Here is a 13,492-nt window from a genome sequence, read left to right on the forward strand (position 1 = left end):
AGAGAAGTGTTTGTTGTTGTTATCTTCTTTTTTTGTCTTGTTTTTTGTTGTTCTTTGTTGTTGTGGTTATTTGTTTGTCTTTTTCTGTAAAATGTATTTTGCGGGTGCTTTTGTTACTGCTTTTCACCATACTTTGTTTAACCTATGGTTAACCTCTTTACGCTTGTCTGTACTGTTCTTAATTAGCAGAACAAGCACTTTTTTCTGTACTTTGTAATAATAATATATTATGCTATTTGTGGAAAAAAATTTTACTCTGAGTGATCGATCCAAAACAACTTTAATATTATTCTTTGTCATTTCCTGATACCAAACAAATATAGACATTTTATGTTTAGTTTAAATCAAGCCCAGAAAGTTAAAATAATAGAAAAAGAGCGTGCTTTCCTGTGAAGCGCGTACGCTATTGCACTATACTGGCTTGTCACTTCAAGTAATCAACAAGCCGGCATACGCTTTCCACTTGAATGCCGTGTCTTTGCTTCCTTAGGCCGCGGGGTATCCACAAAGCTATTGTCTTCGTGACATAATAATAATAATAATAATAATAATAATAAGGGTATTTATAGGGCGCAAATCCTAAACTAGTTCTAAGCGCCTTACAATCTTAAATATAATAATCTTACTAACAGCAACAATACACAACATAAGCGCCTTAAATCAATCTTAGGTATAATAATCTTAATAACAGCAACAATACACATTAAAAACAAGTAAACTGTAAATAAATGGAAACACAATCACGTACACAATACACAATTCAAATGAATCTATCGTTATCAACTACAGTCTCAGATGTTCGCTACACATAATGATGGGACACTTTCCCACACGCACACACACACGCCTTTTTATAAATACCATATTTTTGTTAATATTACTGATTCTGAAGATTGCAGGTATCAATTCTGTATGTAATCTCCCTCAGCTGGGACCTGCTTGTGATGCTGGTATGTTTGTATTGTGTGTTATGAAGAAGAACAGAGAGAGAGAAAGAGAGAGAGAGAGAGAGAGAGAGAGAGAGAGAGAGAGAGAGAGAGAGAGAGAGAGAGAGTATTAGGAGATTGATGTCATATATGAATTGTAAGTTGATATGATTTGCACCGAGAGTTTGAAGTTATTTTTAAGGAATTACTTTTATTTACTATTTTAACTGTATGTTTCGTGTTGTTCTATGTCATGTTTTATGTTTGTTGTCATATACACACCACAAACAAATGTCTTTGTTGAGACAATAAAGTCTTCTATGTCTATGTCTATGTATATGAGACACTGGCCATAGAGAATGATGAAGGTGTTATATCTTATGTCAGTAGTCAACCTATAGAAACATTTTAAACAAATATTTGAGGATTTTATATATGAATTCGTGCTTTGTGCTCAAATTTACAATACGTTTTTATTGTTGAAAGTGTAGCAGATATTTGTATATCCTTGTTTGTGATGTACTTGTCGTTGGTCCGTACAGTAAATGACTAAGGATACAATTGTTGCAGAGGAAAAGTGGTTAAATCCGTGACGGAGACACCTTCTAAAGTGTACCTAGTAATCAATCTATTCATCAATTCATCATCTATTTATGCCGTCGCGATATAACCTTCGTGGTTGAAAACGACATTAAACACCAAATAAAGAAAAGATCTATTTATGTATCTGTTTATTCATGTATGTATCAAATATTAATCAATAGATTGATTTGTCATATTATTTAGTTGTCTATTTACTATGTTGCTATTGCATTCAATTGCCATTTTACTTTTTTTTTTTTAATGTTAGTCATTGTTTTATTTATGTATTTATTATTCACACAGAAGAGCCGCCTTCCACCACAGGGTTCCCAGTTGGTGCAGTGGTTGGCTCTGTATGTACACTGGTTGTGCTTGTCATTGTGGCTGTTTTCCTCGTTAGGTGAGTACTACGTATAATGCTCGATACTTATAAATAGTAATGTTAAAAACAAGGACAGATTCATAGGCATGGCCTGTCTTCTGTTACAGTCAAAAGCCGAGTGTTATTGTTGCTGTCTTACAGATGTAGCTTCTTTTCTGACCTAGTCGTGTGTTATTTTATTCTAGCGATTCTCTGTCACTTATCTGGAGATGATTTACCCTAGCCTATAATTTATTCACACCAACCACACATATACTCACACACAGACACACACCCACACACACACACACACACACACACACACACACACACTAACACACACACACGCACACACAAACACACTCACACATATACACACACACACTCACACACGCATGCGCACATGAATACCTCGCAATATATTAGTCCAATTAACCGTTCTCAAAGGGATTATCGAGTGCTTATAACTATCCTCTGACAGTGCGGTTTCAACCGTTTGTTTGCATTCGAAAAACAAGAACTGTTATAAATATAGTATCATAGTAATAATAGTATCATAATAAAATAGTTTCATAGTATAATGATTTGTCCATACCATGTGCCCTGCAGATGGTTGAGGTCACGATCCCTTGTAAACAAGGAAGAAAGGGCAACATACGCTGCTTCTCACGGTATGATGAATTGTAATTGTGTGTCTTCTTTCATGGAATTTGTCATAATTATATACTACTATCTCGTCAGCCATTTGATTTTGGCTATGGTGTTTGATAGGTCATTTCCTCGTTATAGTATCTGTAACCTTAAGATTGTTTTGCAAAAGCAGTTGTGTATGGAACGCCAGATACGCAATGTCCCCGCGGAACCGGAATTCCGCGCGGACCTTTGAGCTTTTCTCGTCATTGATTGGTCAGAAATTCCGCCCGAACTTTTAATGTCCTCGCGCAATTCCGGCCGGAATTCCGCCCGGACTTTCGAGCTATACTCGTCTTTGATTGGTTAAAATGTCCGCGCGCAATTCCGCCCGGACTTTAATCGGGAACGCTCGTATGGGTTCGGCACTTTCCGGCGCCCGGAGTTTTAGATCGAGAAATTTAAAAAAGTTGAAACGGAAGAGAATCGGATCGAGGTTAAAATGTCCTCGCGCAATTCCGCCCGGACTTTTATCGCAAACGTTCGGCACTCGTTTTGCACGGACTTTTAGATAGAGACATCAAAACAGTGGGATTAGAGGAGAGTCGGATCAAAGAATCAACATTAATCGCGCGCGTGTGGGCGTGTGAACACAGCTATTTCATGGAAGCGGTTCTTGCAAACAGTACACACTTCAGAAAAATGCTCATGGGTTGTTTCCTTTGATTCAAATAAAGGATTTTGACTGACTGAACACAGAGGTTCTGACCTTTTGTGCATCGGCTTGATTTGTCCACTATCCTTTTTTCTGTGAGAGTGTATCAAAATTGCGCGCGCGCACGCGCGCACACACACACACACACACACACACACACACACACACACACACACACGCACGCACGAACACACACGCACATCTGAAACGCTGCCTCATCCCCCACCTAACCCTCTCCCCAATTTGGAAAAAGAAAGAAATATAATTTGTAACAGTGAGTATTTTCTGACGCCCGAGCAGATATTCTCGGAACAGTGTTGTTCTTTGTGACCTTGGTCTTAACGGAAAAATCTAGCAGTCTGATGAGTAACGAATGGCGCATGAAATGAGTCATTTGTGTCGTTTTACACCTTTTTCCAGTTCTACTTTGAAAGGATGCCGCATATGTATAACAACTGTCCTTCCTTTGCGCTCTTTTAAGTCAAAAAAGGTCTGACAAGGCCTTTTCGTCGAATGACAAATATACATACCCTTACTTGAATAAAATGCCATACCAGCCAAAAATAAACCAGAAAATACATCTCTGACAACAAAAACAACAACAACAACAACTCAATTCATGTCTGCAACAACAACAACAACAACAACAACAACAACAACAACAACACAATTCATGTCTGCAAAGGAAGTAGGACAGTCGCTGATTTCAGTGCCTATCTAAAGAAGTAGATGCCCATATAATTATAGCGAGCACAATTCCATACAGATCAGTCTAAAATCTGTATTTTTTTGTTTAATTTCACATTCTGCCTCTAAGAAAATGTCTTCTTAACGCACCTATGAAAATGGGTCTTGGCAATGATCGCATTCACATCTTGCACCATAAACAGCGCAACATCCATTGCTATTTGTAATCCTGCGCTTTGAAGAATTTGAGTGATCGCCCTTGTTTTCAAAGCAATTACATATGAGTGTCCGGTAAATTCCCATTCCATGTTTTTATTGAGTAGAGAATAGCTCGAAAGTCCGGGCGGAATTCCGGGCGGAATTCCGGCCGGAATTGCACGAGGACAATAAAAGTTCGGCCCGAATTTTTGACCAATCAACGACGGGGACATTGCGTATCTGGCGTTCCATAGTTGTGATGTATGCTATCATGAACCGATACCTTAGCTTTAATTTACTGGAAGCAAAAAGTAACTTGCCATTAGTTCAAATCTCAATAAACAACGGGAAGAATGGTTTATTCTATTTTAACTTATTGTCATTGCCGTTTTTAATTCAAAGATATCCTGCGAAGACATTTAGTGACTATTTCTTGAAATAGGATACCACAAGTATCGGTGTTCTGTATAATAATTCAGAAACAATAAAAGAAAAGTTAAGTGCAATCAATTGAAAAAAAAGGCTATCACATATCTGTTCTACACAGGTATATTCATTTTATAACTTGATATCGTCAACATGTTATGTCTTGTCAAGCGTGTTAGGTGATAACCCTGTGTGATGCAGACAAATCTAAATGCGTTTGATTCATGTGTTACACGTCAACAACAAAAAACATGTTATATTCCAGAAATAATCCGACACATAACTTTCACGCATCCTGAAAGAATAGACAGGTATGAAACTATGGTGCAATAGTGCTGACGTTTTGGAGCTTTATAAACAGATATATAAATCTTAATTCCAGACTTTACTTCGCCTATTTAAAAACACAAAACAACCACAGTTTCAGTCAATGATCATATTTCATAAAGGTCTGTTCTTTTGTGAGATGTATGCAGGTTTAACTACGACTTTAAGTAGAAAGGGCGCTGGGAACAGATGAGATTATCAGTTAGTGGATGAGAGTGAACTCACTTCGTTTACAGAAAACTGACTAAAGCAGTTGTCTGCTTGCACAGACGTTAGTAACGCTCGTTTCGTTCAGTCACGTTTAAACTGGTTCAAACTATCGCACTTGAAACATACATGTATGTTTATACAAATTTAAGCGATGTTTGCAACTGTCATATCTTAACCAAGCCAGGATACAACGCCAAGAGCGAGGCCTTTCTTCATCAGTAGCGGTTACTGATTATCTCTTTGACATATAACATCAGGACAACACACGATTACAAATGACTTTTTTATGACGAATATACAATTGTCCTATCAACCTTTTTTCAGTCCCGTTTCAACCGGTTCAGAATCTATAAAAACATCGACATAAAATTCAAGCAGTATAATTTGACAAGACTGGGTTGTTGTCCTTCAAGCTGTTTTCTTTCGCAATTGTCTGATCTTGCTACACTCACTCTTAAACATTTAATTTGGAAGTTTGAAGAAACAGCACCAACAAGAATATTCTGATCAGTATTTGCTGATGAGAGTTAAAATGACGCAAAATGGAATTGGTGTCCAAAATGGCGTCCAGAAAGGAATCGTCAACACCAACTCTGTTTGAAGCAATGCTTCTACTTTTTTTAAACAACGGGTTTTGTGTTACTTGTGTTTGTATGTAAAGATTAAATAGACCAAAGAACTGTTGATGCACGTTGTAGGCTTTGTGCATCTAATAATTGAAAACGCCTGCCGTGTCCCATTTCTGTTGGCTTACAAACCCGCAGGTCTTCTACACCATGAAGTCATCACGGTAACTTTGATCTCATATTGTCAAAATCCAGACTTAAATACCTAAATGTGATTGAAAATCTCAATCTCAAATTGTTCAGGAAACAATGGCCTTTTAATAGCCGTGTCCCCCACACGCTAGTTATCCATCAATTATTAAACTTCGACATTGATGAAACGATTGAAAAGAACACCTGTACGGTTGACATGACACACACATTGGAAACAGCACAGAGACTGATGACATAGTCAATAAACATTCTTCAAAAGATAATGGGTAGTCAAGCAAAATATGTGACGCACCCCACTGATAAAGTGCATAACACGCCAGTTACTTCCCATTGTTCAGTTGTCTCGACAATTCTCATCGAAGTGAACCAAGGAGATTTGCGTTCATTATCATTGATCTACAATTTCTACTTTCTTGGTTATTTGCGTAAACCTCAATTTCCCTTCTCTGTCTTTGAATTCTTGCTGGGTATTTTTGGGAGCCCGGCCTGCATTGTAAACATCAATACCTTGATTCGAGACAGGAAATAATCTTGCATCGGTCCAAGTTAGCGATATTCGTTTAAGTGACGTTAAAAACAATAAAAAACATTTTGATTCATGAGATTGTCACGTGATACTTAAGGGTAAACATCATCCGTTGGATTAATAACTTTCAAGATGAATTGCAACGGGCACTCAGTTATGTGTTTTGCCTGTTTATGCACAGAAACTGTCTCAACACAGAACTCTTCATTGTCAGATCACAGAAACCCGGTAACACTGTCGCCCATCCAGTCAGACAATGTTTACGAAGCAGTGGAAGGCGAAGTTAACCACGGATACGTCAACTCCCAACAGGCCAACAACCCATCAGAGTGCTCTTCTGCAATCCCAGAAAATGTGTTGGAGGTGGAGTCTAGCGGAGAGCTTCCTATGGAATCTTCAGCTCCCTCCAAAGACCAGCCCAATGAAATCGTGGACCGTGACCGTGAAAACACGTACGAAAAACCACGGATGTACGTGAACACTGGAGATCATCACGTTTATAGTGACCTCAACATTTGAAACAACAATTTGGTAAAAAAGAGATCACAGGCAGAACGATTTTTACTACAACGCATTTGACCCGCTAATGCAATATCATTAACAATGGCAGATTGACATTGATGTAAATCGCAACACGCTTTAAATAATATGTCAGGTAGTCACGGTTGTAAACTGGTGTATGCTTTCAAAATCAAATATTAATGCTAGTTGTTGGTGAAATACAAAAACATTATTCGAATACAAACGATGAATTATAATTCATAATAAAAACAATTTGGAATGTCATCACAAAAATGAACTCACTCAGCTGATGTCAGTCTGGATCTTACTGATTCATGAAATTGCGGCAAGAAGATAGCAGTGCGATTTGATATAGGGTACACACATGGAACTGAGACCTAAGCTAATGGGCACAATAAACCATCTCTCTCTCTCTCTCTCTCTCTCTCTCTCTCTCTCTCTCTCTCTCTCTCTCTCTCTCTCTCTCTCTCTCTCTCTCTCTCTCTCTCCACAGTGATGGAAGACTTCGTTCTGATTATTTTCATATTGATCATATCTGTCCATAAAGCATTAGTGTTTCATAACGCAAGAATGTATGTATAGCCTACAACAGTTTTTCTGCCTTTTTGTTATAACCAAACACTGTACATAAGGAAGACGTGGAACTTGCGAAGAAAATGCGAAAAAGTGTTTGTGGGTTATCGTCCCTAGTCACATGCTGGCGGCGAAAACAAAATGGCGGATCGCGTAGGTACCGATCGTGTGCGAGGTGGTGGTAAATTGTGCTCGGCTTTTTGTTGCAAGAACGCCCGTTACAAACAGAGCTGCTTCGGGAAAACTTTCCACAAGTTCCCTACAGAAGAAAAAAGGTGGGTTGTGCAGTGATTATTTCATCAGGTTTACCTTCTTCAGAATGAGAATGGCAATGGCTCGAGTCAACTCACTCAGTAGACTACAGCGTCAGCGAGTACTTACGACTGTGAGTGTGAGACAGCAGTCAGTACAAAACAACAGTTTACACTTGATGACAAACCCGTGGGCATATTTGCCGAAACCTTTATTAAACCTTGCTTACGGGAAAACTACAGTACAAAGGTACATCACTCATCCGTTTTGCGTTCAGGCAGAGCGTTAGATTTAGACTGAAGATCTGATTTAGCTTTTTTTGCCTTTCCTTTTTGCTTAGTTTAACAATAACATTGTTGTTTTTATTGTCAAACTAGGTGCAGAATATGGATGCAATTCACAAGGCGAGAGGACTTTGAAAAGCTGCAGCCAGCTGATGTTCAAGGTCTCAAGCTTTGTACTGATCACTTTGAGGCCAACCAGTAAAACAATCCTGCAGAGAGGATCACTTGTGTGGAATGCTGTCCCAACATTGTTTGCAGTGCCCAATCCACCACCGAAGGTTATTTATTTATTGGTTTTAGGTTTTTGCAAACCAAAGAAGCACACTATTAAATGCAGGTTGAGTAATGACAAGTTTGAGGCTGATGTAAGAATTGAAAACAACAGCATTGTTCCCATCAAATAATGCCTGTTTGCATTTAGCGCAAAAAAATGATAAGGCCAACAAAAAAAAGTTACTTATTTTGGATCGACGTCTTGATTATGATGATAAGATGAACTTATTTTGCAAAAAAACAGCCCCAAATGGCAAAAAAGGTATACGGTCGGCGTCAACAACAAAAAAGTTGTATGTTTCTGGTCACCTGACCCTACCTATGTTTTCCCGACGACCCTAGACTTTTTTTTTTGCATTTTCAAAAATAAAAGGGGTATTCGAAAATCAATTGTTTTCCTGTTTTTCAACAAAATAGTTAAAAAGATGGTTTAAAAAAAAAAAGTTTAGAAAAAAAATCTCCACCTTTAGTCATGTTAGGTCACAAAAAAGTCTGTTTAAGGTAACATAGGCCCCCCAAAAATAGCGTCGGTAGGTCGGCTTTTTAGTTTTGTATTTTAGCCATCTGAATATTTTTATTTTATTTTTTAATGCCCCCAAAAAGTCTAGGGCCGGTGGGAAAAAAAATAGGGTCGGTCCGGATACCGTAAACAGATTATTTTTTGTTTTGCCTTACCAGAAACATACACTTTTTTGTGTGGCCTAAGACCAATGCCATGAAATTGGGAGAAATGTTTCATTGTGACTGGGTGTTGGTTGTGAGTTTGTCAGTTAAAGAGCTGTGCAATTTGCAGGTTGCTAGTGGGAGGAAGCCACCATCACAAAGGGTAGCTACAAATGAAGCCAGCACCGACCTGTCGCCTGATGCACAAATTGTTCAACCAGGTAAGAGATTTTTAACCATGAAGAACACCCTGACATCAAAAAATGTTTAAACCCATCCATTACATAGTTGATAATTGCTGTATAGGGTGACGGGCGCTGTGGCGGGGTGGTAAGACGTCGGTCTATTAACTCGGAAGGTCGAGGGTTCGAATCCCGGTCGCGGCCGCCTGGTGGGTTAAGTGTGGAGATGTTTCCGATCTCCCAGGTCAACTTATGTGCAGACCTGCTAGTGACTTATCCCCCTTCATGTGTACACGCAAGCACAAGACCAAGTACGCACGAAAAAGATCCTGTAATCCATGTCAGAGTTCGGTGGGTTTTAGAAACACAAAAATACCCCGCATGCTTCCTCCGAAAGCGGCGTATGGCTGCCTAAATGGCGGAGTAAAAACGGTCATACACATAAAATTCCACTTGTGCAAATAAATGAGTGCACGTGGGAGTTTCAGCCCACGAACGCAGAAGAAGAAGAAGCTGTATAGGGCGGATGCATGGATGGATGAAATTGTACCTGTAGTTCCCACACGTAAAGATGGGAAACATATCCTGTTAGAGGCATGGTGTAACAAGAAACAATTAAGTGGCTCTATTAGTATTCCCACCCCCCCCCCCCCCCCCCCCCTTTCCCCGTCGCGATATAAGCTTGGTGGTTGAAAACGACGTTAAACACCAAATAAATAAAGAAAGAAAGAGGCATGGTGTGTGAGGAGTTTACCTGGTACTGTTGTCCTAATCAATCAATCAATCAATCAATATAAAGCTTATATAGCGCGTATTCCGTGGGTACAGTTCTAATGGCCTCACCCATTCAGTACCAAACAAGGTCAATTCCATCATTGTTCCACATCGTATCCATAGTTGCTAATACACTTCATTTCTGGCCTGCCCTCCTACGCTATTGTTTATTTTCATTTTGTGATTGAATTACACATGTTTTAATTTCTTCCAGGTTGTAACTTGTTATGGTTATGTTATTTTATGTGTGTTTTGTGTGTGTGTTTTTTCTTGTTTAGATGACATTCAGGCGATCCTGGAGGACATAGGATGTAAAGCATCAAAGTCGTCATCCTCCCCATCCCCTCGTGAAGCGGAACTTCGGCAGAAGGTCAACAAACTGAGGAGCAAGGTTTTCCGATTAGAAAAGAAAACGATGGAACCCCGTGTAAAACGAGCGAGTAAATTAGCCAAGCCTCCCAAGAAAGACTTTGTAATAGAACAGTTATCTCATATATTATCAGGCGAGGCGAGCTATTTTGCCATTTATGCCTGTTACATATTTACCGGTTATCTGCTGCTGTGTCCAATCCTGGCAGAGACGGAACGCATGTTACCAAGGAGCCGAAGGAGAGTTGAGATGAGAGAATGTGATTAACAATTGCCAACTCTCTCCGTACAAAGAGGGTCCAAAATTGTATCAAAATATAGATCGTAGGGAATTCAAAATAAAAAAAAGACAAAAGACAAAACATGTACTTCGGCTCATAGAGCCTTCTTTAATTTTTGACTCAAAAGTCCATGCTCCGAGAGACTCCTTTTTTTTAATTTTGAATTGCCTACCATCTATATTTTTATACATTTTCAAAAAGATTCATTCAACAGTCACCTTCCGTTATTCTTGAACTTGGCTATCCCAGCCTTACCTCAACATTCGATATTCCTGTGATATTTTTGACGTAAAATCAATTTTTACTGTAAAACACTTCGGCAAGAGGATTGGTCCAAGCAAACAAATAATAAACTTGTAAGATTTTTCCTGATATTTCCGATCAATTGCCTATGGTTTTATTTAGCTAAAAGATTCAAACGTCACACCTATGACTCATGGCTATTTTTAAGGGGAGAGTAGCATCCCTGGTGTGTTGTTTTTGATGTACCTTTTGGTCTGTTTACAGTAACATAGGCACACAAAAAGAGGGTCGGTAGGTCGGCTTTTCTTAATTTTTTTTTTATAACCATCTTTTTAAATTATTTTGCAAAAAAACAGGAACAAAATTGATTTTTTTTTCTTTTTCTCCAAATGCCAAAAAAAAGGTCTAGGGTTGGCGGGGAAAAATAGGGTTGGTCGGGATACCGTAAACAGACTATTTTGCTTTGTTTTGCCTAAGCAATGACTAACAAACTTTCTTTAGGGTCTGACATTGTATATACTATACAATTTTTGGGGTATTAACTAAATACATGTATACAGTTTTTGATTCCTTTTATACTTTTTCACAAATTAGCCCCCCCCCCCCCCTTTTTTTTTTAGTCTGCCCTGGGGGCGGGAGGTCTCCTAATTTCGGTTTCTAGGGTCATCTTATGCTTCCCCATGAGCTGAGAACTTAATTTAAAATGGGCCACGATTTTTTTATTTGTATTTTGTAATTGTGCCTTTGTCCAGTCACATGATTTCACTTTGTACTTAAAAACTTGGCACTGTCATCATTTATTGCTATTTATTGTTCAGTTGTTCAGTATTTATTGCTATTGGGCATCAGTTGTTCAGTTGCCCTCTTTTGAATGAGCCATGCATGCATTATGGATGTGTTTAGCGAATTGGGATACCTCAAGCAATGTAAAAGAAGAAACAATGTGAAGCAAACATATAGCACCAAATAAAATAACCGAATCAGAATGGAAACTTCTTCAGTGTATGTGTGTGTGTGTGTGTGTGTGTGTGTGTGTGTGTGTGTGTGTGTGTGTGTGTGTGTGTGTGTTTGCTGTTTTAAATACCGAAAATGTGAAAATAAAGCAAGTCACAACATGAGAAAGATCGACTGTACTAGTCATAACAAAGCAAGAGACAGCCTGATCAGCATGCAGCAAAGGGGAATAACTCATATTTAGCCATTCTCATTTCTAAGCATGCCCAATGAGGAAGTTATCCTTCTTCCCATTGTAGTTTCTTTGTTACACCCCCGGTATAGGGGTGTGTATAGGTTTCGGTCGATGTGTTTGTTTTTTTGTTTGTGTGTTTGTGTGTTTGTGTTCGCATATAGATCTCAAGAATGAACGGACCGATCGTCACCACACTTGGTGAACAGGTTCTATACATTCCTGAGACGGTCCTTACAAAAACACACGCTTAGGGAGTTATTGGTGGATTAAAATTATACAAGGACTTATAGAGGGACATCTTAATGGTCAAAGGGAAATAACCATTCTCACTCAGTCACTGCCACCAACTGAGAAGGTTATTTCCCTTTGACGGGGGTGTTTTTCCTACCTCGGAGGAATTTCTTGGTTTTTTTTATTTTTTACTGTCATGCTTATCTTTTGTAATTGTTTTACGTTTGTATATATATGTATTTACGATTAGAATAGTCCCTCTCTGGGCGAGGGCTGGTTGAAAAGAAGCTCATTTATATTGCTTATGCCACAACCCTCGTAAAATAAAATGTGTTTTGATTTGATTTGATTTGATTTGATTTGATCTCTCTCTCTCTCTCTCTCTCTCTCTCTCTCTCTCTCTCTCTCTCTCTCTCTCTCTCTCTCTCTCTCTCTCTCTCTCTCTCTTTCTCTCTCTCTCTCTCTCTTCATTCTCTATTCACTTCACACAATTGGAGAGACCCCACAAAAATATATGCTCCCCTGCCTCGTATAGATCTTTCCAAATCTAGCCTATTTTCGGGAACTAATCTTTGGAATTCACTTCAAAGCGTTCTCAGACATTTCGTCAATGCCGAGACTTTTAAAGACATATTTTTTTATTCTTTATCCATGGTACATTTCGTTCTCACTTAGCCTGCACATGTTAATATTTCTGATGCCTTGTTTGAATATACCTTTGACACGTTTCATTATATAGATAAATGTACTTCATTAATTTCTTGGCATGTCTTATGTAAATGTGCTAAATGGTTATTACTTGCAACGTTGTTGTCCCTTTTACACTATTCCTCAATTGACGAAGATTGTTTTTCCTCTGAACTGTGTACGTGCTTTCGGTTGTTCGAAACTTGTGTTCATTATGCATTTGATAATAATAAAAGATGTTTGATGGGTTGTTGACAGACCAGTTTTTTTGTCGGTTCGAGGTGGAGCATATCGTCTTTTGTTTCATATTTATTGACCAAGGCCGAAGGCCGCGGTCAATAAATATGAAACAAAAGTCGATTATGCCCCCCGAGGACCGACAAAAAAGCTGATCTGACAACAAACCTCCAAACATCGTTTTTGTCATCATTTTGGTAGAGAAAATGAGTGCACAATCAACACAGGGAGCCATGCTTTGAAACACGAGTATCGTTTTGATAACCACACGAGTTCCCTTTTGATAATCACTGACAATCAAAGCTGGCGTGTGAAAGCAACTTTCTGTGTTTTTGAGTTCATTAAATGTTGGGATGAATATGTCA

At 38.7% G+C, this 13,492-nt stretch overlaps 2 protein-coding genes across 5 annotated transcripts in view; both read left to right on the forward strand.

Moving 5' to 3' along the window:
* LOC138964183 (receptor-type tyrosine-protein phosphatase mu-like) overlaps positions 1–13,492 on the forward strand; it is a 315,123-nt gene that overhangs the window by 217,767 nt on the left and 83,864 nt on the right. The window lies entirely within an intron of this gene.
* LOC138964189 (uncharacterized) lies at positions 608–7,499 on the forward strand. Its single transcript, XM_070336085.1, has 4 exons — positions 608–950; positions 1,812–1,908; positions 2,479–2,540; positions 6,549–7,499. The coding sequence occupies exons 1-4, from the start codon at positions 812–814 to the stop codon at positions 6,884–6,886; spliced, it is 636 nt and encodes a 211-aa protein (XP_070192186.1). The 5' UTR covers positions 608–811; the 3' UTR covers positions 6,887–7,499.

This window comes from Littorina saxatilis, linkage group LG4 (assembly GCF_037325665.1).
Source record: "Littorina saxatilis isolate snail1 linkage group LG4, US_GU_Lsax_2.0, whole genome shotgun sequence".
Lineage (NCBI taxonomy): Eukaryota > Metazoa > Mollusca > Gastropoda > Littorinimorpha > Littorinidae > Littorina > Littorina saxatilis.